The 23,334-nt window shown below is 54.3% G+C and overlaps 2 protein-coding genes across 2 annotated transcripts in view; both read left to right on the forward strand.

The window, feature by feature from the left end:
- The window catches only part of USP36 (ubiquitin specific peptidase 36), a 34,811-nt gene extending 23,982 nt beyond the window's left edge, over positions 1 to 10,829 (forward strand). The window contains exons 14-21 of the mRNA XM_079906121.1: positions 978 to 1,643; positions 2,244 to 2,374; positions 3,949 to 4,536; positions 4,943 to 5,136; positions 6,875 to 6,976; positions 7,685 to 7,800; positions 8,165 to 8,316; positions 8,543 to 10,829. Of these exons, the coding sequence (XP_079762247.1) occupies positions 978 to 1,643; positions 2,244 to 2,374; positions 3,949 to 4,536; positions 4,943 to 5,136; positions 6,875 to 6,976; positions 7,685 to 7,800; positions 8,165 to 8,296 (1,929 nt within the window). The 3' untranslated portion in view covers positions 8,297 to 8,316; positions 8,543 to 10,829. The remainder of the gene's footprint in view (positions 1 to 977; positions 1,644 to 2,243; positions 2,375 to 3,948; positions 4,537 to 4,942; positions 5,137 to 6,874; positions 6,977 to 7,684; positions 7,801 to 8,164; positions 8,317 to 8,542) is intronic.
- Positions 10,830 to 20,532: 9,703 nt separating this feature from the next.
- CYTH1 (cytohesin 1) overlaps positions 20,533 to 23,334 on the forward strand; it is an 80,477-nt gene continuing 77,675 nt past the window's right edge. The window contains exon 1 of the mRNA XM_079903681.1: positions 20,533 to 20,805. Coding sequence (XP_079759807.1) covers positions 20,784 to 20,805 — 22 coding nt within the window. The 5' untranslated portion in view covers positions 20,533 to 20,783. The remainder of the gene's footprint in view (positions 20,806 to 23,334) is intronic.

Below are 23,334 nucleotides of genomic sequence, written 5' to 3' on the forward strand. Positions count from 1 at the left end.
TGAAAATATTAACAGCCTAGTAATGCCATTTCTAAAAAATTAGCGTGGAGTACTAAGTACAGAAGAAGATTCAGTCTTTTTTTTTTTTTTTTTTTTTGGCGGTACGCGGGCCTCTTACCGCTGTGGCCTCTCCCGTTGCGGAGCACAGGCTCCGGACGCGCAGGCTCAGCAGCCATGGCTCATGGGCCCAGCCGCTCCGCGACATGTGGGAACTTCCCGGACCGGGGCACAAACCCGTGTCCCCTGCATCGGCAGGCGGACTCTCAACCACTGCGCCACCAGGGAAGCCCCCAGATTCAGTCTTTTGACCATTCCTTCAGCACATAGTCTCTAAGACCCTGACCTGGTTGGGGGTGGAGGTGGCATGTCGTGGTAAACAGCACCAACGCAGGCCTCGGGGAGCATTTCGGTGAGTGAGTGGCGTAGACCCAGTTGTGACGGTGGTATGGAGAAGGATGGGGCACTTAGCACCTTAGTGGTCATGTCAAGGAGACCTGGAGCCAGTCTGGTTTATAAACTCTTCATGCAATGAGATGGTTGCTAGTCAAACATTAAAGACCTTTGTTGATGGGCCAGAGTACAAAGGTGATAACGGCATATGGTGAAACTGAGATGCTCCTGTGCACCTGTGTCAGAAGAAAAGCCCAAAGGGAGAAGACACCAGCCTATTAATGGAGGGTTATGTTTAGGTGATGGAACTTGGTAAATTTTTTCCCTTTTTATTTTTTTGTATTTCTCAAATCTTGATGAACATGTACTGCTTTCGTAGTAAAGGTAATTACAAAGAGGCACACCCGTACGTGCGCAACTCAGAAGATACTGCAGAGAAGTAACAGTATCTGTCTCGTGTGTCTGTGTAAATAATTTGTCTAGAGTTGCCCCTCAGAGCCCCTGCCTGCTGCCTCCTTGTGGGGCCCCCGCCAGCCGACTGTGCTCCCTCCGGCTTTGACCGCCTCCTCTGCTTTGCTCCCCTTTAGAGACCAGACCCTGTGACAATGAAGAAGCCTCAGACCCCTGAAGAGCTCGGGGTGCCCGTTGCCAGGAATGGCTCTGTGTCGGGCCTGAAGTCTCAGAACGGATACACTCCTCCCAAGCCACCCCTGGGGTCCCCTTCCCCCAAGCCCTGCAAAACGCCTCCCCACGTGCCGACTGTTCTGGATGAGCCTGGAAAGAAAGTCAAGAAACCAGCCCCCCTGCAGCACTTCTCCCCACCGCTCAAAACCTCCCCGGGGCCCCCCGGCGCCGGCGAGCTGGGCGGCAGCAGGTGTGAGGGCCGCAGGCCCGGCTCCTGGGACGGCAGGGCCACCCTCTCTACCTCACCTCGGCCCCCGGCCGCCAGGACCGCCAACGGGCTCGGGCCCAAGGTGGGTGATGAGGGTCCAGCTGCCGAGAGGAGGGCCTCCAGCCCTGAGCACCCTGCTGGTGGTGGCCCCGCCAGGCCCCCCCCGGCACCCCAGAGTGGAGCCGCCCCTCCTGGCGATTCTCAGGGAACCCACTCTGCCGGCCCCGCCAAGGTGCTGCCGGCCCGAGAGGACGCGGAGCTGGTGAAGGCCAAGTGCCCCGAGCTGAGCAGCGCCTCCCCCGAGCCCGCTAACACCATGTCTCCTCCGCCGGCCAAAAAGCTGGCCCTTTCTGCCAGGAAGGTGGGTGTGTGGGAGGGTGTCGGTCGGGGTTGGGGAGCGGGTTCGATTGTAGTTTGGGGGGTGGGGCGGCAGCACAGGGGCATTTGGCCGCCCGAGGAGCTGAGACGTTGGGTGTCCCTAGGTGGCAGAGGGCTGTCCAGGCACAGGCAGGTTGTGGCGTCTCTGTCATTGGATGAGGCCAGTGGCCGATAGAGGGTCAGGGCCACACAGCTGTCCTCTGTCTCCATCTGTGGACAGATGTCCTAAGGGAGCCTCTGGGAACGGGCCCCGGCAGGGAGCTCTGAGCACGGGGACGCGCGGGACACGGGCTGGCTGGCACCTCTGTGTGCACCTCGAAGCTCCGTGATGTAATTGTCGTACTGAGATTTTTGTTTAAACTTCCTTCGTTTTTTCCTTTTTGTTTCTAACCAAAAACACTTCTGATTCTTCTTCTACCATTCTCCCACCCCTCACGCCCCCTTTTTTGTTCTTCTGTCCTCTCATCCTTCTTTCTGGGCTCTTTTATTTTTTATTTTATTTTTATTTTATTTTTACTTTTTCTCTTCACTCACGGCAACCTTTTTTAGAGCACCAAGTTTTTATTTATGTCAATAACTGCAGGCCAGCACCCTGCGGAGGGCAACCGGCAATGACCTCCGTCCACCTCCCCTCTCTCCATCCTCCGACCTCACCTCCCCCCGGAAACCCACTCACCCCGTCGTCGCCTCCACGTGGCCTGTCAGTACAATCCGGTAAGCAGGACGGCTGCTCCTCCCCCGTGGGGACAGCACACAGGTCTGCCCGGTGTCTCCTCTGTCCTCCTGCTGAAGGGGCTTCAGTGGGGCAGAGGCGGCTTGGTCTCTCAGGCCCTGGCTTTTTTACTCTGTCTTCATCTTCCGTCGTCTGCCACGTGCTCGTGGTGATGCGTGTGTTGTGAGCTGATCTGCCTATGGCCCCCCAGCCCCGTGACAGGACCCTGAAGTGGAAGGGGGGGGGTGTTTGAACAGACCATGCGTGAGCTCAGGGTCCTGTGCACTGGTTGTGTCTCCCAGCGGTGCTCCCTGGCTTATCTCGGGTGGGGTGGGGTCTGTCACCCTGGCCCTGAGGGCCTCCCGAGGGGACTCAGGCGCCCCCCGTGCGCTGCGGAGGCTGCTGCGGGAGGCGAGGTTCTTTGGGAGCTTTTCAGGCTCCTGCGGAGATGCCCCCCTGGAGGTTTGGGCTGTCGCCTCCTGGCCCGCTCCGTACAGGGGTGCTCGTGTTCCTTTGTGAGTCCAAGGCCAAAGGCCCAGAATTACTGATAAACGGCTTGTTTGAAGGCTGAGGGGCTATCAAGGCCTTTGGCAGCTGGGGAGGGAGGAAGGAGCGAAGGAAGATGGGGCGCGAGGACGTGGGGTGGTTTGGGCGGGCTTGGCGTTGCTGCGGCGCCAACGTGCCCTCCCTGCCCTCCTCGTTCGGGGCCCCGCTGTTCCCTTTGTCCAGCCCCGCTCCCGCTCTCAGTCCTGGCACGGGGGTTTTGCACATGCTAGGTCCTTAAACATCCAAGACATTTATTGGGTATTTTTTCTTTGTTTCTTTGACATATAACTTTTTTTTTTTTTTAATTCCAGAAAACGCAGAGTAGCGTGATGTAGTGGTGCAGTTTGTATGTTGCCATCAGAGTTTGTTGTCTAGTTTAGATGATGTTGAGACAGTCCTGCTTCATTAGCAACCCTTGGAGATGGGTTTAGTGTCACACATTCACAGATGAGAAAATTGTGGCCCAGAGTGGAAAGTTGACTTTTCCAAGGTCGCATAGCTGGCAGGAGGAGATCCAAGAGTCTCACTTGGTTTGCTCTAGATCCTGCCCTTTACTTGTCTTGCTGTATCATCTGACTGGAAAGTCTGTTTCCCTGATTTTCCTGAACCCCAAGTTTCAGAGGAAAATCCTTGAAGGGTAATAGTGGAAGATGCGTAGGCTCACAGCCGCCTTTCTTATAAGACTCACCGCCTGTGCTCAGACACCCGATACTTGCGGAGGCTGGACATTTATTGCTTAGTGGAGGTTTCCTCCCAACACATTTGTACGGAGAATCTGAAACATTAGGGTTTGCAAAAGTACTTTGAACTGCCTGGTGACAAGAAACTAAGAGATATGTAACGATTTTTATTAACTTTGATCTTAAGAGTTGAATTTGTTAGCATGTATTTTCTAACGTTCGCTGAAATGTACATATATCTGAGGTTTACAGGCGAAAGTCTTTTAAAATCCTGACCTGCGAGGGAAGGGGCCGAGGGAGGGCAGGCAGGGAGAGCTCAGCCTGTCCTCACTACCTGACTGTCCCTACAGGGCTGTGTCACCTGCTCCGAGACCATCCAGCCATCTGAAGCCCCCCCCTGGCCCCCACTCCCCGTCACTGTCCAGCAGCCCCCCGCCTCTCGGGACATCAGACCCACAGAGCCACTCGCCCGCCTCTGCGCCCCTGCCTCAGGTCAACGGGGGCTTCCGGGCCCCCTCACACCAGCTGCCAGAGGCCATCGAGCCCCCCCAGGGTCTCTGTAAGAAGAGAAAGAAGACCCGCGTGGGAGAGACCCAGGGCCAGGGCTCAGAGGCCTGCACAGCTGTGGCGGCCCCTCCAGGGCCTCCTAGGAAGAGGAGGAAGAGGAAGAGGAAGCACACGGGGGACACGGACGCCTCCCCTCTGCAGGCGGGGCGCATGCCGGGGCCACCCTGGAGCCCCGCACATAGGAAGGAGGGTCGGGCGGAGCCGCTGGCGGGCAGACCGGAGGAAGAGGGCGGACAGCAGCCGGGGAACGGCTGGCCCGTGGGATGCGTGAGCGACGGCCACCGCGTGAGCCGCAGGAAGAGGAGGAGGCAGGGAGCTGAGGGCCTTGGCGGAGAAGACGGCCTCCGCCGGGACCACCCACCTCGGCGTGGGTGAGAGCCGGGAGCCCTGCGCCTCCGCTCACACACAGCCCACTCCCAGTGGGTGCTGTCTGGAAATACAGGCGCTGCCCGGCCCTCTGGGACCTGACTGTATCGTCAGGTGTCCCAGGCGGGTGGCGAGTGGAAACAGCGTTCCGGACCTGGCCAGCCCCGTAGGTGCTGGGAGGTCCCGTGACCCGGGCCGGGCCGCGCTGGGGTCCTGTCGTCCACCTTGTGGGACTTGCCTCGGATTAAAAATGCATTTGTGTGCTTTTCTGGACTGTGGCCGTGGGCAGGTCCTGATCAGGTTCGGGTGGAGTCTCCTGGGGCTCTGGAGGGCTGAGGCACATGCACCAGAGTTCACGGGGTATCTGGGCCTCAGTTTGCTAGGAGCTGACTGTCAACTCTGACTTCCTAGGAGCTGCTCTTCCTCAGATGTCGTCCAGCCAGAGGCTATTGCAGCATCACCAAGGAAAAAGAGAAAGAAAAAAAGGAAGCAGGAGTCACAGCAGGAAGTAGAAGAGAATGAGCCTGAGGGCCAGAGGGGCTCTGAAGTCCCTGGGAGCAGGCCAGGGACAGCTGTGAATGGCCAGGCTCCTGGAGGCCCCACAGGTGTGCACTGGGCCGGGAGGGGACGCCAGGGGAGCAGGGGGTGGGAGCCAGCCTACCCTGTGCGTCTAGAGGCAGGTGCGGTACCTTGGGAGGGGCCCGCTGGAAGACCTCTTACCTCTGCCCTCGTGCCAGCTGTCTGCCCACTCGGGCCTCCTGACCTGGCAGATCGTTCAGCCCAAACTACCCTGCAGGAAAAGATGGGGTACATGTAAACTTCACACGTTCTGTGAGCGCAGTGTTTCTTCTGGTTCAGGGCTGTTCCCGTCTAAACCTTCCCACTGGAATTACTCCTGGGCCGCCCAGCCTGGCGTTTTTCTTTGCCACTTGAACTTGCAGCATTGGGTTCAGAAGCTCACCTCCCTCTGCCTCTCTTTGTAGCCGGCCTTCCTGAAGATCGTGTGGCCTTTTGCAGTGGGGTTCTGTGTGCTGTGGCCGTGCCTGGGCTGAGGCCTCCACCAAGCGCCTCGTCCACGTTGTGTTTTCTTTTTCCTTAGTGGGCCAGCCCGTTTCACCAGGCTCTCCTGGTGGAATGTGTCTGTTAAATGAGGGAAGAGAAGGTCCTCAGCGCCTCAGGAAGGGGCCCCCAGGTGCAGGATCGTCTGGGGTCTGCTGTTGGTGCTTTGGGGGCACGCTGGTTCCCGGGGATGGGTTTGTAGTTTATCAAACTCCGGAGAAACGAATTCATGAATAAACACGGAATTCCATTAATTACACGGCAAAAGCACTAATTGCTAGGCAGTGAGGAATGGCCACTTCAGGCAGCCCGTGTGTCATTGGAGAAAAGGCTGCAGAGACCGGCTGTCGTCAGACGGGGTCACTTTGTGAGCACGTCAGCCAAGCGGGAGGTGCTGCCGGGCCCCAGGGCTCTCCGCCCAGTGCAGAGCAGGAAGTGCGCGGCGGGCACGCCCAGCACCCCGTGTGTTTGTTCATGATCCCAGAATTGGGGCAGGCATTTGTGACCCTAAAGAGGCCAGAGCCCGGGTTGCGGGTGGCTCCGCGTGACCACCGGGCCCGAGCTGTGCTGAGGAGCGGCTGGAGAGGGGGTGGGGGACAGGCCGGGGGCAGACAGTGGACGCTGTCCTGCTCAGAGCACTGAGCCTGAAGGGCACCAGGTCATTGCCAAATTGGTGGACCAGAGAGATGAGGTCAGGCTTGTGTTTAGGGAGGTGAGTTTATTCTGACAGTTGTGGGTGGTTAGGGGGACTGGGCAGAGGCCAGGAGCAGCTAAGACGTCGTTTCTAGAGCCCTGATAAGGGGTGGTCAGTGCTGTCTGTGCAGATGTCCTTGCTGGCCAGGCTCTCTGCGGGCAGGGCGGTGGGAGCTGCCCTGCGAAGCTGCGGTGGTGGTGGTGGCGGCGGCACCTTGTCCGTCCAGTTCGCGCTGCTCCGGTTTCTGCCCCTTCCCTGCAGGCGAGGAGCCTCCATGGGGAGCTCCCGTCCCTTCCTCCGTCAGACCGAGGGCTCACTGCTGCCTGTAGGTTTTTTGTTTTGTTTTCAGTGTTCAGGTTTTCATCTTTTGCAGAGTTGATTTGGACCAATAACCTCTTCTCTTGAGAAAGAATAATCGTTAACTCCCTTGTCACAGGCAGGCAGGCAGGCAGGCAGGAAGAGCTTGCTTTTACACATTCTCTAAAGAATTTGTCATTAGTAAGTTCTGCAATTCTGTTGTAAATAAAAGGTGTACAAGTGTTTCCTCGGTGGTTTATTTTTAATGTATGTAAATGTTATTCTGATTGCAGGGCTGGGACAGGCTCCTCTTGTATCCTGGGACAGAGAGAGAGAATCCGATGTGGTCCAGGAATTGCTCAAATATTCATCTGATAAAGCTTATGGGAGAAGAGGTACTGGTTTTGAGACTTGACTTCTGTCTTCTGCAGTTGGCTTATGAGGAGCTAGAGAGGCCTGAAAAAGACCTCCTGTGTTGAGCCTTGTGCATAGGAATTGCTTGGCTCTGAAGATGGGAAGAGGAATGTACATGTCTGTTGTACCCTCTCTGACCCCATTGCCATTGTATGCAGATCAAGAGCCCTGCAGGCGGGTTTTGTCTGCGGTGGGGATCCAGAGCAGCTTCCTGCTGGGCTCTGGGAGCCGGGGAGAGGGCAGAGCCTGGGCGTTTGGGCAGGGCAGGGCAGGCCAGCCAGGGAGAGCATTAGAATTCCAGAGTCGGGGCAGGCAACAGACCGAAAAACTCATCCAGCACTCATGCTGTAAGTTTTTATTTAGAACATTATTTTTCTAATTCGGACTCGGAGAAAGAACGCAAGATCTTTGTTTCTCAAATGAGGGCATGGGCTTAAAAAGAACTAAATATTCGGGGTTAACAGTGTTTGCTTTTAAGTGACGGGATCACTGACTGGCCTACACACCGGAGACCACTCTGTTCCTCCCCTTTTCCTTCTCTGTGTATCCATTTTCACCAAAAGGTGGCACTCAAAACTTTTTGAATAATTAGGAGTAGACCAGCCTATTTTGTAAACTTCACCCTTGAAGTAAATCCACAGGGCAGCCAGGTACCCACACAGGTCGCAATGCCAGTGTCTGTCTTGCAGTTTTGACGTGGGACGGCGAGGTGTCAGCTGTCAGTCAGGACGCCATTCAGGACAGCAGGCTGGCCCGCATGGCCACAGTCATTGACGACTGGGACGAAGAGTTCGACCGAGGGAAGGTGTGATGCGTGGTGGCGCCTGGCGGGGGCAGAGCGCCGCGGAGTAGCTCAGCTCGGGGGCCGCTGGGGAGGACTTGGATTTTCAGGGCTGTTTGAAGGGGCAGCAGCACTACAGAGTGGCCGAAGGTGAGACTGGAGCCGCGCTGCCCGGGTTCAGGAAGCCTGTGTCCTCCAGTCACTCCTGCTCCTCCGTCAGTGAAGTGGGGGTCGTGGGGACACCTTCCGTGGGTCACTGGAGTGTCAATCTGTTAGTTCAGGTCGCACGTTGAGACTCGTGCTAGCACGTAGTAAGCACTTGGAAAGGAGCCCCCGGGACCCGGGGGAGCCCTTTTTGGGAATTATGACACTGTGATTCTTGACATAGGAAAAGAAATTGAAAAAATTCAAGAGAGAGAAGAAAAGAAACTTCAATGCCTTCCAGAAACTTCAGAGTAGACGGAACTTTTGGTCTGTGACTCATCCAGCTAAGGCTTCCAGTCTCAGCTATCGCCGCTGAATTTGGAGCTGTCAAGATGGGTCAGTTTGTGCGTGTGTGTGTGTGCAGTCGTGCATGGGCTGTGGTGTGTACGGTGTGGAGTGTGGTGTGCACATACCGGTCACTTGCAGATTGAGGACCAGGCTGTTTCCAGGCTCCATCTCGTGTCAGTGGCGTTGCCTGTGTTGGACGCGCTCTCCCGGGGTGGTGGTGGGACTCCTAGGGTCTCGTTTCTCTCCCTCAAGAATGATGTTCTTTGCCTCACAGCCTCCAGAGACGCGGTCCCTTCCCGGGGACCGTCTATCTGGACTGAAGAGCCACTTGCCGAGGACTTGCTGGCTCTGTCGGCTCCAGGCCTGCCATGGGGGACGGCCCGCAGAGGCCCCGGGCTTCTGTGGATCAGGACCTCTGGTGACACAACACGCACTGTGACAGACACGGGGACTCTTAGAGCAGGGGGCAGCACAGCAACTGGGACCTGAGATGGGGCTGAGCGCCCTGTGATGCTGTCCTGGGGCTGCGGGGGACGGCAGGGAGGACGGCGGCTGCGCCTTCCCAGTGTGACCTCGAGCTCCAGAGATGATGGCGTGCAGCCAGTTGCTCTTCTCGACGGGCCCTCCGTCCCCCACTCCTGGCGGCTGGCACTGCTAGCTCATCCTGCGCCTCCCGCTTCCTCAGGTGGGGGCTCTGTATGCCTTACCTGTTCAGCCTCAGAGAGTCGGCGGCGCCCCGGGCCGGCCCCACGCCGCTGCCTCTCCCTTTTATGGAATTGCGGGGCGGGCAGCCCTGCCAGTGCATCTCTCTCTTGCAAGAAACTCTAGACCCTCTCTGGAGAGCAGGTGGCTGTAGTGGGGCAGGTTGGGGGCCGAAAAGATGTGCCGACACATCTGCTTCTCAGGCTGCTACTTGTTCCGAGGTGGCTTTGCTGGACCCTGCCTTGCAGCTGCAGTAACCCGGGGGTCCTTACTGAGGTGGTGGTCTTGGGGTAGATTCTCTGTTTATTTTACTACTTGATATAAAACATTTATTTTTGACCAGGCCTGTGGCTTCCATCAGCAATATGTTTCCTCTCCCTAATATGCAAATACTGGCTTTGTTTGCTCAATTTTGTGAGTGCTTTTTGAATTTAGATGATTGTATTACTCGAGAAGATCACGATCACTCTTTTATCTTGTTCAAGCTGTGCTGCGAACTTATAATTTAATAAATACGGAAAAGCCTCAGTGAGGTGATACTGTCCAGAAAAAGGACGCATGTCCCAGCGGTAGAAGGTATGGAAGTAAATCTGAAGATTATCCCTCAGCGCATGTCCATGCTTCCTCTCCTCTTGGTACCGCTTCGGGTGGGAGTGGACCAGTGCCTGGTCCTGTCCTTCGAGTGGTCTCCTCAGCCTGAGGCCCGATGCACTTGTCTGGCCCCCACTTTCTTCCTCACGGAGCCTTGCCCTTTGCTCTGCTGCTTGTTCTGGGGCCTGGGGGATCCTGGTGGTATCGAAAAAGCGTTACATTTTTTATACGGGGAGCTGTGTTAATTTTTTCATGTGGGTCGATCTTTATGTTTTTTTCTTCCTGTTTTTGTATTTCTCTTTAAAAAGTTGGGGAGAATAATACCAGTGGCCTGCGCTGGGGCTCCTCTGGTCCCAGCAAATGGGAACCAGGCTCTGCCTGGACTGGCCCGGGAGCCTTTTTGTCTTCTACAGAGGACTGATTCCTGCATGTCAACCACACCTTGCTCAAAGCTGAGGGGCCCACCCCAGTGCCCTGTGGCTCTGTCATTTGTCATCTCAGGAGGGAAGGCAGGTGCCTCCGTGGGCAGGGTTTTTTTCTCTCTTGAGATGTTGACATCCATTCCTGCGTGAACTATCTCCCCGACCATATTTTTAACATGTTCTGTAGCTGAAAAAAGAAAAATTCAGTTGTTTGCTAGCACAGAATTGATCTCTTTTCTCTCTCTCCCTCTTCTCCAAACAAGTCTCTTCCTTCCTCCACTATATAACTATAAAGGCTTTTCCTGAGGAGAACGTACCCGTTTTCTCCTGGGCAGGGATGAGCACTGGCCTGACCCTGCAGCATTTAAGTATCACTGTTAAGTAGACAAGTCCTCGCATCCCACGGAGAATCATCGGCCAAACTGGGAGGGAAAGGATAGGCCCAGAAGACGAGTCCAGATCCTAGGTGTCCGTGTATAAAGCTTCTATAGTGGCAGTCTTAGACTTTGTTGACTTAGAACATGGGTCTCATTTAACTCACCCCTCCCAGTGGTCCTGGGTCCTGTCACTCCCTGACCCTCGGCTGGGGGCCTGCGCACACCTTGGCCCCGTGTGCGCGTCGAGTCCAGGGCACATGACCTGCACCTCCGTTCCAGGGGCTGAGGGGCCCCAGATGTTGTCAAGATCTCGGTGCAATAAAACAAGGAGTTTTTGTGAGTCCTGCCTGTGTCTTTGTTTTTTTCCCCTTTGACTTATAAAAGGTTCACCCCGACCCCAGTCTGCTGTCCTAGTTTGCGTGTGAGGTTGGCCTCAGGCACTTTCTGGTCACTGTCCGTGAGAGGGAGTCAGGTGCCTTTAGCAGTCTGTGCAGCAAAGCTTAGAACAGGTCTTTGTTAAGAATAAAGGGGGAATAAAGAGGTTTATTTGAATGTCTTAATACATTGTTTGAATTTAAGAAGGGAGAAATCCTTTGAAGTGACTCCTTGAGCTTTGAGGGTGATTTTCAATGAGCACCAGATTGAAACTTGGAAACAGTATCATTCCACTGAGGTTTGTTTGAAAATTTTTTGAACCAAATGGTTGGACTTCTGCAGGGAAAGATGAGGGAGAAATCAGGTTTTGCTAAACTGAGTTTTCCTCACAGTTGGCAGGGACAACCCAGGCCTCCGGTTTGGGGACCCCCTCCTGAGCCTGGCTTGTGCACAGCGGTGGGTAGGGCACGGCGATGTGGTCAGTGCCTGTTCAGTCTCCCCTGACCCGAGTGGGCACGCCCAGCTGCTGCTCCGGCCACATACCGGAGGCCGTGGTGAGGAAAACTCGTCTCCTGTGTGGACTGGAATTCAGTGTTGGTAGAGTGTAATTTGGACTCACGTGGACATTGCAGCTCTTGTCAGGCTTGACGGGAACAGGAGGGGCAGGGTCTGGCTGATACCGCACGTCCTGGAAGTGGGGTAAGGCCAGGAGGGGGCACAGGTGTCTGCAGAGCGCTCCATGATCTGCAGGTTGCAGGTGGCAGGAGCAGTGCCTGTGAGTGGGTGACAGGAACTAGTGTCGTCCCAGGCAAAGGCAGGTTTCCGTTGAGTGGGTTCTGGTGCCCGAGCTCCGCGGCTCCTTACTCCTTCCTTCCCTTCAGTGACACCCCACAGTGCCCCACCCAAACATGCTCCTCAGACACGGGGACTCTCTATTCCAGTCACTGCGGGGGGTGGGGGGGTGGTTGGCCGGACAGCTCAAAATGAGGACAGCAAAGTAAGAACAGGTGAGGTGAGACATCTGCTGGACCCAAACCAGAGGGGGTGCTCGGCAGGTGGGAGAGGGTTTGGGGTGACTGATGTAGTTCATGGGCCTGTCTCACCAGCGGAACTTGTGTCCAGAGGTTCTGCATCACCGGCTGGGAGGCAGCTGGAGTTGATCCACTACAAATCTGGGCACAGGGGTCATACAAGCAAGACCATAGCTTTTGCGTGTTGTTACTGGTTCCCATCAGTAGCAACATGGTTCTGGCTGCGTAGAAGATGAATAAGGCCAAGTTTCCCACTGGCAGCCCATGGTCTCAAGCACAGAGCTGCCGGCTCCAGTGGGAACCAGGAGGAGGGCGTGCCAGCCCTGCCTGGTGTGGCCTCGGGGAGGAGGGGAAGCTGTGAATGGGGGGTTGACAGGTGAGTAGGCTCCAGCTGGTGGGGCTTGCTTGAACGACCCTGTCAGGTGACAAGGCAAAAGCACAGGATGCTTCTCCACTGATAATTTTGGTAGGAACCTTTCATGCCAGCCTTTCCTTGTGTGTCTTTCGGATTACAGTGAGTGCCTGCGGTATCGTCAGCAAGGGTCTACAAGGTCTGATTCGCTGTTTACACACCCACGGCTGATGGCAGTGTGCGTGCAGGCCAAGGGCGGGGGTGGAGAAGACAGGTGAAGATGACCAGTCCAACAGGCTGGCCAAGAAGTGCTCATGTCTGCAACTATGACATGGTAGTAACAGAAGAGGTGGGGCCACTTTGGTATTCAGAGGTGGAATCAAGAGCAAAGGTAACATAAGGTGGAAGGTTCAGGGCTGGGGGAAGACCTCTGGCTTGGGAAGTCAGCTGAGTGGTAGGGCACGTCATACCAGAGAGGCAGGTGGGTGACAGATTCCAAGGCTGTGATGCAGCCAAGCCTGCGTTATCAGAACAGAATGGGGAGACCCACAGGTGTGAGAAGGAGGTGACCAGGGAGCACGGAGTCTCCCGATTAGGAAAAAGTGCAGGACACCTGGGGAACCAGGTGACCATCCATTAGAAGCTCGGCCAACCTCGGGAGTCAGGAGCGAGCAGTGAAAGGCTGGCTGGTACGATGGAGTGAGGAAGGCCAGGGTTCGAATCCTGCCCAGTCTTGGTAGCGTGGACAGCCTCCATGTAGACGGGACCTAGGTGAAGCTAGGTTCTGGTAATCCCAGGCAGCTTGAGGATGTGTCATGTGACACCTGGTGAGAGCTTAGCGGTGTGGTTCTCTCTCTGCCTTCCGGGCCTCATGGCTGGTCACCTGCACTGGCTCCTCCCTTTAGCCCAGGCTCGTGCCTGGAGGAGCCCCTGCTGCACAGACTCTGCTTAGCCCAGCTGCATCCTGCTCCTTCCTTCCCTGCTCCTGCATCAGGACCGGCTGGTACCGTCAGGGAGGACCATCCAGCTGCCCAAAGCAGGTTGCCATGCTTCATTAGGCTCTGTCTCAGGGGGCCCCTCTCTCCCATCCCATTAGTGGCTGTTGCCTGTTTGTGCCCTCCCACCGCCTGTGTGCCCCTTACTCTCGGCAAATGATTTTCATCCCACTGCAAGAGTTCCCTCCCACTGCAAAATAAACAGTGAAACACCAGGAAACCAGAACCATAAGCAACTTCCCTCTATCTCCGTGTGGTCTATTCTCTCTCTGACCTAGCGGTTCCAACACTCACGGAGCCCAGAATCACCTGGGAGAGTTATTGAATACTAATTTAATTTAATACAAATGTGAGGGAGATGAGACTCTCGAGAGTGAGGCTTGGGCAAACCCTTCCTGAGTGATTCTACCGGGCGGGCAGCCGGAGTTGAGAACTGCTGTGCTAGTCCTGGGTTTGAGAGAGGGTCGGAATCACCAGGGGGTTGTTAAAACACAGGTTGCTGGGCCCCATCCCCTGACATTCTGATTCAGCAGGTCTGGGGTGAGGTCTGAGAATTTGCATTTCTAACACGTTCCTAGGGGATGCTAACCCACTGCTGGGTGGGGACCACACTCACAGCTCTGATCTAATGGTTCTTACATGGGATGGTCTGTAGGACCCCCTGTGGGGTCCTCAATGTGCTCTCCAGACCGACCTCTTCCACCCCTTGGCGACCTCGCCTCAGTGATTTTCCCGTCTGCCTCCTGTGTCTCGCTCTTCCCCCTTCCTTCTCTCGTGAACATGTTCAAGTGTCAGCCATCCTAAAAAAGGCCCATTTTTTCCGTGTCCCCTCCCAGCCACCCTCTCCCTCACCTAAGCTTCGATTTGCCCTCTGCTTCCTTCTCCACAGTCCTCAGTCTGCCCTCTGCCCGCATCACTCCACTCAGTGACCCAGTTCCCAAATCTGATGAGCCTTTGCCACAACTTCTTTTCAGGATTGGACACTATTCACCCCCGTCTCCCTGAAGAGCTCTTCTTTTTCTGTCCCTTCAGTGTTAAATCTGTTGGATCTGGTGAGCCCTGGATACCTAGATGGAGCCAGAATCAATCCACTCCAATCAATATTCCCCATTGTGTACTCAGTATAGCCCGAGGAACATCTTTTCCTGGATATCCTACTGGCAAATTTGTGGCCCAGACAGAGTTCATTGTTTTGTCTGCCCTCCTCTTACCTGTGTCCTGCTCCTCCTGTGTCCCTCCCATGGCTGGGGGCCCACCATCCACCCTGATGCCAAAGCCAGAAACGTGCCCGCCACGCTCGGCACCTCCTTCACATTACTTCCACGCATCAGTGACAGAATTCTGATCTTTCCACCTGGCTTCCGGAAAGTCCACTCTTTCCCGTCCCCACTGCCTGGCTCTCAGCTTGAGTCGCCACCACTTTTCTCTTGGACTCAAATCGTCTTCTAACCAGTGCTCCAGCCTCCAGTGGACCTGCTTCCTGGTCTGCCTTCCTGGCCCCCAGGATAGTCCTTCAAGACAAGAAGCCCAGGCTTCCCTGGTGGCGCAGTGGTTGAGAGTCCGCCTGCCGATGCAGGGGACACGGGTTCATGCCCCGGTCTGGGAAGATCCCACATGCCGCGGAGCGGCTGGGCCCGTGAGCCATGGCCGCTGAGCCTGCGCGTCCGGAGCCTGTGCTCCGCAATGGGAGAGGCCACAACAGTGAGAGGCCTGCATACTGCAAAAAAAAAAAAGCCCTAATCAAATCATTCCCATCCTCAGGTTTCCCAGCACCTGTCACAGCTGTGTTGTTGAAAGGATGTGTCAGCCTTCATCATCCCGCGCTAACTGTTGGGACTATTAAAATGCACCTTGATGTGGTTTTTTGCTCTTACAGTCATAGAAATGATCCGTGGTTCACGTACTTTATTCTCCCTTCTTACGTGTACTGATCTGCTGTTTTCTGCCTTACATGGCCTCGGTTAGACAATTCCCCTTGGCAGAGACGGGTGGGTGTTGCCTTCTGTCAGTCCCGAATTCCAGGCCCCCAGGAAGTCTTGGTTGAAGGGGTAAGCCCGACAGGAGTGTGGTTGGTGACCGTGCCCTTGGACTCCTCTCAGAACGCGGCCAGCCCACCTCCGTTGATGTCCTTGGCCCAGAAGCCTCCTTGCGCCGTCCTCCCGACACTTCTGTCTCTGAGCCCCTGCCCCCACCCCCCGTCCCCCCCACCTTTGTTGTTTTCACAAGTGAAAATATTTTGGCAGGTCTGGCGGGAACTGGAGCATTAGCTCCTCTATTTGAAGTGAAAGCCTGGACTGTGTGGCACGTGGCCAGCTGTCTTGTCGGGCGGCAGGGGAACTGTTTGTGACAGCTGGACACAATCAAGATCCATTACAAACAGATTTCAAGTGCCATTCACACACAGAAGAAATTGCAAAGCTTTAGCAGAATAAAATCTGGGGGTTTTCAAAGCAAGACAATGCCCCAGCCTCGGCCCGTGTGAGCGGCTCGGTTTGCGTCTCTGCAAGCGCCCTTCCTTCCCCAGCACCACCTCCCTCCTGAGTGCAGGCTGGAGAGGCTGGCGGGGCTGGCGGGGGCTGCCCCCAGGCCCTGTCTTGTATTACTGAGGACACCTGTCTAAACCTGCATGGGGAGGGCTCAGAGGCTGGCTTCCGGAAGCGCCGCTGGGCAGCCTCGTCAGCCTCTCACCTTGGTCTCAGGGAGAATGAAGGGTTCACGTAGCAGTTGGAGGGTAAGGCTGGCAGGCCCAGCTGAGCCCATTCCTCTTCTGTGAGGCAGGTGTTGTCTGAGGCAACTGTCCCTCCCTCCCCGGCCCTGGCCTTGGTGGAGCTCTGAGTAGTGGCGTGTCGGGTAGCCATTTATAATTCTGTATGGGTGGGAGGCCTTAGGACGTGGTGCTTCCTGTGGTTCTGTTGGCCTCAGGGGACCGTGTTCCTTCAGCATGTGCGGGGTGGCGGTGCGAGTTGCTCCTTTTGCACATGGAGGGGGTATCAGTGTTCATGCAGGGAGGGGACACCGTCCTCCCCTTTCTCACGAGACCCTCCAGTTTGCGCTGCCCACTTGGCCCCCTGCTGTCTCACTCATCTTGATGGGAGAAGAGAAAGGCAAGGAAGTAGAATCATTTGTTTTAGAAAAAGGAACCAGATGAAATATGGGCACAAGGAAGAACAGAGAGGTAATAGTAAAGTCCCTTACCATGGTATCTTATATCTAAGCCCCCTCTAAAATTCTTATTTAAAACATTAATTTAAAATAGGTAATAATATCATATGATATCACTTATATGTAGAATTTAAAATATGACACAGATGAACTTATTTACAAAACAGAAACAGACTCACAGGCGTAGAAAACAAACTTATGGTTAACAAAGGGGAAAGGGCTTGGGGGAGGGATAAATTAGGAGTTTTGGGATTAGCAGATACACACTACTATATATAAAATAGATAAACAACAAGGGCTTACTGTATATCACAGGGAACTGTATTCAATATCCTATAATAAACCATAATGGAAAATAATATGAAAAAGAATATATACATTATATATATATATATAAAAAAATAACTGAACTTCGCTGTACACCCAAAACTAACACAACATTGTAAATCAACTATACTTCAATTAAAAAAATAAAATAGGTAATACATGCATATTGTGTTTAATTTAAAAGCTGTGTATTTCCCAGGGCTGCTATAACAAAGTCCCATGGGCTGGGGGGCTTAAAACAACAGAAATTTGTTCTCTCACGTCTGGAGGCCAGAGGTCTGGAATCAAGGTATTGGCAGGGCTGCACTCTCTCTGAAGAATCCTTCTTTGCCTCTTCCAGCTTCTGGTGACCCAGGCATTGCTCGGCCTCTCCAGTGTCTGCCTCCATCTTCACATGGCCTTCTCTATGTGTCTCTGTGTCCTAATCTCCTCTTCCTAGAAGGACACCAGTTATTGGATTTGGGCCACCCTAATGATCTCATCTTAACCTGATTACATCTGCAAAGACCTTATTTCCAAATAAGATCACAATTCACAGGTACTGGAGGTTAGGTTTTTGGGTTCACAATTCAACCCCTTTGAGTATTGAAGGGTATTTGATGAAGAGTCTCCCACTCCTGTTTCCCTGGCAACTGGCTCTCCTCCCAGAGGCAGGGAGGCCCCCAGTCTCCTGTGTGCCCTGTTAGCCACAGTCCACGCTTGCCCACTAGTTTGGGAGTCCCGAGAGGGCATGGCTTTCCAGCTGCTCTCTTCGCTGCTGTGTCCTCAGCATCTTGAACAGCGCATGGCACAGCACTGCGCCCTGCCCCCGACAAATATTTATCAAATGGCTGAACGTACAATGTCAATGTACATCACATGTTGATGTATTTTTGTTAGAAATGGAAATATATTATATGCCCCTGTTCTGTCCTTGGTTTTTCCACTTCATACAGCTTGGGAATAGTCTCACGTCGGCAAATGCGGAAATAAGCCTCAATCTTTTCTTTTCTTTTGTTTTATTTTGTTTCGTGGTACGCGGGCCTCTCACTGCTGTGGCCTCTCCCGTTGCGGAGCACAGGCTCTGGACGCGCAGGCTCAGCGGCCATGGCTCACGGGCCCAGCCGCTCCGCGGCATGTGGGATCTTCCTGGACCGGGGCACGAACCCGTGTCCCCTGCATCGGCAGGCGGACTCTCAACCACTGCGCCACCAGGGAAGCCCAGGCTCAATCTTTTAAAAGCCTGTGGGTGCTCCCTTGTAGGAAAGGGACAGGACCCAGTAGCCTGTCCCTTTTTGAATACTGTTTCTGAAAAAGTTTTAAACATCACAGTATAAGCACAGGAAAAAAAATATATTTTGGGTTACCTCTGCTCAAAACCCTTCCTAATTCATTCTAATTTTTGAAATTATTATGTAAGGCAAGGATGACAGAAGGGAGGCACTAATTTAAAAAAAAAGTTCGTCAGGCGGATCAACCACTAAAAACAACGGACCACAGTGAGAGGCCTGCAGGGAGCCCTGACCCATTTTCTTTTTCTTTTCAATTTTTTTTTTGATGTGGACAATTTTTTAAGAGTCTTTATTGAATTTGTTACAATACTGCTTCTGTTTTATGTTTTGGTGTTTTGGCCACAAGGCATGTGGGATCTTAGCCCCCTGACCAGGGATCGAACATGCACCCCCTGCATTGGAAGGCGAAGTCTTAACCACTGGACTGCCAGGGAAGTCCCTGACCCATTTTCAAAGTTCTTGACGTGGGGGAAGAGGTCTGGGGGTAAGTAGCAGACCAGCAGATTCCAGACCCACGGCCAGTGCCCTCTCAGCTCCTCTGCTCCCTGCCTCTGGCTCTCCCTTTGAGGTCTCGCTATGCTCCAGGGGCTGAGGACACAAGTAGCAAGTGAAGCTGACCTGGTGGCTCCCATTCTACACTGTGACCTCTGTGGGCCTCAGTTTCCAAATCTGCGATGTGGAGATAACAGCTCACCAAAGCCCCGGAGCCAGGAGTGTGAGCTAACAGAGGGTCTTTGACAGTGACTTGCAGTCAAGTACATTTTACATCCCTACCCAGTGCATTCATCTACAACCAAAACAAACATTATCCTTATGGTATGCGATGGACACTGATTCTATCTTATTCTATCTTCCTTTCATCCAATGGTGATTGGTTTCTCATCCATTCAGAGTCAGGACCTGCCGTTGGAAACACTGTTGTAATGAAATAATGTAAGTTAAGGGAATTTGTAAACAGTTAAGTATCAGGCTAATTGAAGTGATTAGCATTCACACCCGTATTCCTTCCCATCCAAAGGTACTGGGTTTAGGAGTTCAGATCATAGTGAGAATTAACCTGTGGCCTCAATTGCTTTTCTTCCCAAGTTTTGGTCATTGAGCAAGAGTTAGGTGAAATCAGTGAAGATTAAACGGCTAGGTCCACCAGAATCAACCTTTTAGGAGTAAGATAACAATCTATACAAGGGAAGTGTCTAATTTCTGGAACTGTTCGAGAGAAACACCTGCCTAAGGAAATGGAGACCATCTTCTTAGACTTTCCGGAGACATCAAGCTTCTCCACCAAAGGCTGGGTCAGACAGCTCAGCGGAGTAAGAGGGATGTTTGTTTGTGAATGTACAATATTCTTAGCCACCAGAAGGGTGGGCCAGAGCTGCACCCTGATGGAATGTAAAGATTAGGATCGCTTAGGGTGATATGTTGAAATCCATCCATCCATCCATCCATGTGCAGAGGTCAAGAGGAAGACAACGACAGATCTGTCACTTCAGAGATCAATATTGGGTAGAAGCCTGGATTTTATAGGCAGAGGCTCCATTGTGTGGGTGGGAAATAGGTCCAGGGCACTGAGCTGTTTGCCCAGGTCACAAGGCTAATAGGAAGCAGATCTGGAAAGAAAGCCTAGAGTTTCATCATTCATTTATTCCTTTTGCATGAGGGGAAATTACTTTTCTTTGTTGTCTCTTGGGAGGCATATTTTAGGGCTCACCCAACAGGCTGCTGAGGAGGGTCACAATTCCCCCTGATGGAGACATTGCCAGGGACATTGCCAGGTCCTTGGGCTGAGCTCTTCTCCAGCAGCCCCTGGGTACAGCACGTTGGCTAGGTGTCCAGGGTTATGACCCCCCAGGGGGGTCTTGGACCATCCCTGTGTGATGTGTGATCCTGAGATTCCTTCCAACTGAGGCACTTATAATTTTTAGGGGTAGCACCAAACCAAGAAAGAGTGTATGCATCCAGAAGTGGCTAGGAAAAGTGGCATTTTCCTTGATTTTTCTAAATTAAAAATTGGGGAGGTGCCCACCTCCCGGTGAAGAGCTATTGCTCATGCTCCCCGAAGGGCAGCTCAGTTTACCAGTGGGAGGGGCTTGGTCCGCCCAGGGCAGACAAATAAAACATGTAAGGCACAGTCTAGAAACGTGTAAATTTAAGAGGCCCAGGAATCAAGGTCACCCAAATCCTGAAATGCTGGGAGATGAGGTGCCTCTCTTTGAAATTTGACCTGGGTAAATTCAGAGGACAAATAAAAGGAAGTATAAAGGCAGTGAGCTCATGACATTCACGGTGCTAAGGTTCAGACCTCAGAAATAATGAATTCAAATGCTCTGGTCTCTGACCAAGGACCGGCCGTCTCTGGCAGTCTGGGGAGGGCCGGACCTGCGAGGTTGACGTCAGCGAGGACCACCCTGCCCTTCAGTGGCCGGACACGACCTTGGGCTTTTGTGGGCAGCCAGACTCCGTGCTGTACCCTAGGCCTGTGCCGCCCTTGAGAAATCCGAAACCCGATGCGCCCCTGTAGGCGGCCGGGGCGGGGCCTCGGGCTTGGGCGTGGTATGAGGCGGGGCCTCGGGTCGAGGGACCAGTCGGAGGGGCGGGGCCTGAGCGGGAGCGCGTACGCAGGCGCGGGCAGGCTACAGGACGCAGCCCGAAGCGTGGGCGCGCGGGCGGCGAGGGCGGGGCCGCGGGCCTGGCCGGGCGCGTGCGCAGGCGCGGGTCGGGAGACAGCCGCGTGCTGGGGTGTGTGTGTGTGCGCGCGCGCAGGCGGCGGGCGGGGCGCCCCGCGGGAGGCAAGGGGCGGGTGGCGGGCGCGGAGCCGGGGGCGGGGCTCCGAGACGCGCTGGGCGAGCAGGGCCAGGAGCTAAGGGTCCAGGGGCGAGCGGCGAACCCGGCGCGGAACCCGGCGCCGGCACCATGGACGAGGACGACAGCTACGGTCAGTACGGCCCGCGGCCCGGCCGGCGGACGCCCTCTCCCTCGCTTCCTCCCTTCTCCGGCCCGGCGTCCTGCCGCGCCTCTGGCGGCTCGCGTTTCCCGGGGACTGTGGTGCCGGACGCGAGCCTAGGGCGGCCGGGCCGGGCGGGGACCTCCGCAGGGCAGGGGTCACCCGGGGCCCTGAGGCTGAAGGCTGAGGGGCGCTGAGGGGCCGGCGTCGGAGTGCCCATGTCTCCGGGGTCGGCGCCGGGGGTCGCCGGGCTCGGGTCTCTGGGGCCGGGTTCGTAGGACTGGGGTCTCAGGGCCTGGGGCTCCGGGGCGGGGGTCTCCGGCGTGAGGGTCTCGAGGCCGGGGTCTCGGGCGGGTTTCGCGAGGAGAGGGTCTCGGGGCCGCGAATTCGGGGCCAGGGTCTCGGGAGGGGGTCGCGGGCCTCTGTCCGGCGCAGGCCCGGTCGCCCCACAGCCCCGCCGCGGGCCCCCGCGAACGCTTAAGTTCCCCCCGGGCATTCTCCGTAGTTTCCGGCCCCTTAGGTGTTGGCAAGTTGTGTGCCCGGGTCCATGTCTTTGTTCAGAAACGAAAATGAGAAAACACAGGCAGCGAACCCGAAATGGACAGGCTGCGACCAGGGGGTGCCATCGGGACCAGGACCTCGGCCAACGTCCACTCCAAGGCCCGGGTTGACGATCGCTGCCCGCCGTTCCGTGTGAACGGGCTGCTGGTCCAAAACGCCTGCGGGTGAAGCCCGAGGGGCGCGGAGAAACGCAAGTTTGCTTTCTCATCTGTGCACAGAGACGCGGCATAGTCATCACATCACACAGACAGGGAAAACTTGACAAAACTACCAGTTCCCAAATCCTCCACCAGCTAACCTTATCCTGGGAACTGTTGGCCATCGGCAGGGCATTCCTCCCTCAAATGGCTTCAGATCGCCGGGGTTTTAGAAGGTTCTGTGAAATGCTTTAGTTAATTTAACGTTTTATTCCTGAGAGATGAAAGAATGGCAGATAGAACAAGTGGTGAACTTTTGTGGTTTGGTAGCAGAGTACAGAGAGCACAGTTAAAAATGCTTGTGTGGCTAAAGGGAACCGAATCCTGCTTTATTGACTAATTGACATAGGTGGTGTTTGTTTCTTAAGTTCTGAGCGAGCAAGCTTTGTCATAGAGTATGTTAAAAGGAGACGGGTGAAGCATGTTGTTATGGTTTTCTGTTATTTATGAGTAAGTCATTGAGGAACCACTGACCGCAGAAAAGGTGGGTTAATGACCCACAACCCTGAGTAGCAGACAGGGGAAGGGCCACCACTTGTGGCCTGAAGTCCAGAGCATGTGAGGGATGGGTACCCATCAGATGTCCCCTTGTTACCTTCCAAGTAAAAGTAGTGTGTGCTTTTCTTCTGTGATTGAAAACAAATCACCTCCTGGCTGGTCCCGAAGGATTTTCTGGCTCCTCCAGGCTTCTGTCTTTCTGCCCACCCGGGAGAAGTCTTCTCCAGCTTTGCCTGCCGCTGTGCCTTCTCTTGCTGTTTAATTTCTTGCAGATCCCAGTGTTCTGCCAGGCTTTCTTCGTGCCCTCTTCTGGTGTTCTTACCCACCGGGCGAGGCAGGAAGCTGTTGGTCTGGTTGCTTTTAACACAGTGACTGCTTTGCCACCAGTGGCATGAATTTGTGCTTGGACGGGGTGAATGGAAGCAGGGGATATTTGTTTCCTGTGGTTGCTGTGACAGGTTAGCGCAAGCTTGGTGGCTCAAAAGAACATACATTTATTATCTTATAGCTCTGGATGTCAGAAGTCCAGATTTGCTCTCACTGAGCTAAAATCAAGGTGTTTACTGGTCAGTGTTCCTTTCTGGAGGTCCTAAGGGAACGTCCGTTTCCTTACCTTTTCCAGCTTCTGAAGGCTGCCCACATTCCTTGGCTGGTGGCCACCTTCCATCTTCAGAGCCAGCAGGTAGCATCTTCTCATTTCTCTGACCTCTGCCTCTTCTAATTAGGACCCTGTGGTTCCATCGGACCCACCTGGATATGGATGAGGATGAGCAACCTTGATTCTGCAGTGGTAATCCCCCTTTTGCCATATGTAGGGGTAACATGTTCGCAGGTTCTGGGATTGGGACAGGGACATCTCTGGGCTCCGTTATTCTGCTGACCACACATAAAGATGAGGAAGAAGTTCTTCCTTTCTTTCTCTTTATGCAATTAAAAAAAATCATGTTCTTTGTATTTTGGAGGAGCCAGAAATGTTGACTTAAAGAAGATTCCCCACCCATAGGGTTTACCACACAAAAAGTACCTAACAGCTCAAGATGATCATTTGAAGAATAAGGCTCCCAGTTCTTTAAGGGTTTGCCTTAGTCTCCAGAACTGTCCATTTCTCTCCTAGGTTTTACAGAGAATTCACCTCAGAAGATAAGACAACTATTCAGATTCCACATTTCAAAAGGAAGTGCGTGCTATGGACTCATAAAGCACATAGAATGCCAGGTCCAGGGGTTCCCTCAGAACCGCCACTGGTGGTTCATGAGTCAGCCTG

The sequence above is a fragment of the Stenella coeruleoalba genome (genome assembly GCF_951394435.1).
Source record: "Stenella coeruleoalba genome assembly, chromosome: 19".
In the NCBI taxonomy this organism is placed as follows: domain Eukaryota; kingdom Metazoa; phylum Chordata; class Mammalia; order Artiodactyla; family Delphinidae; genus Stenella; species Stenella coeruleoalba.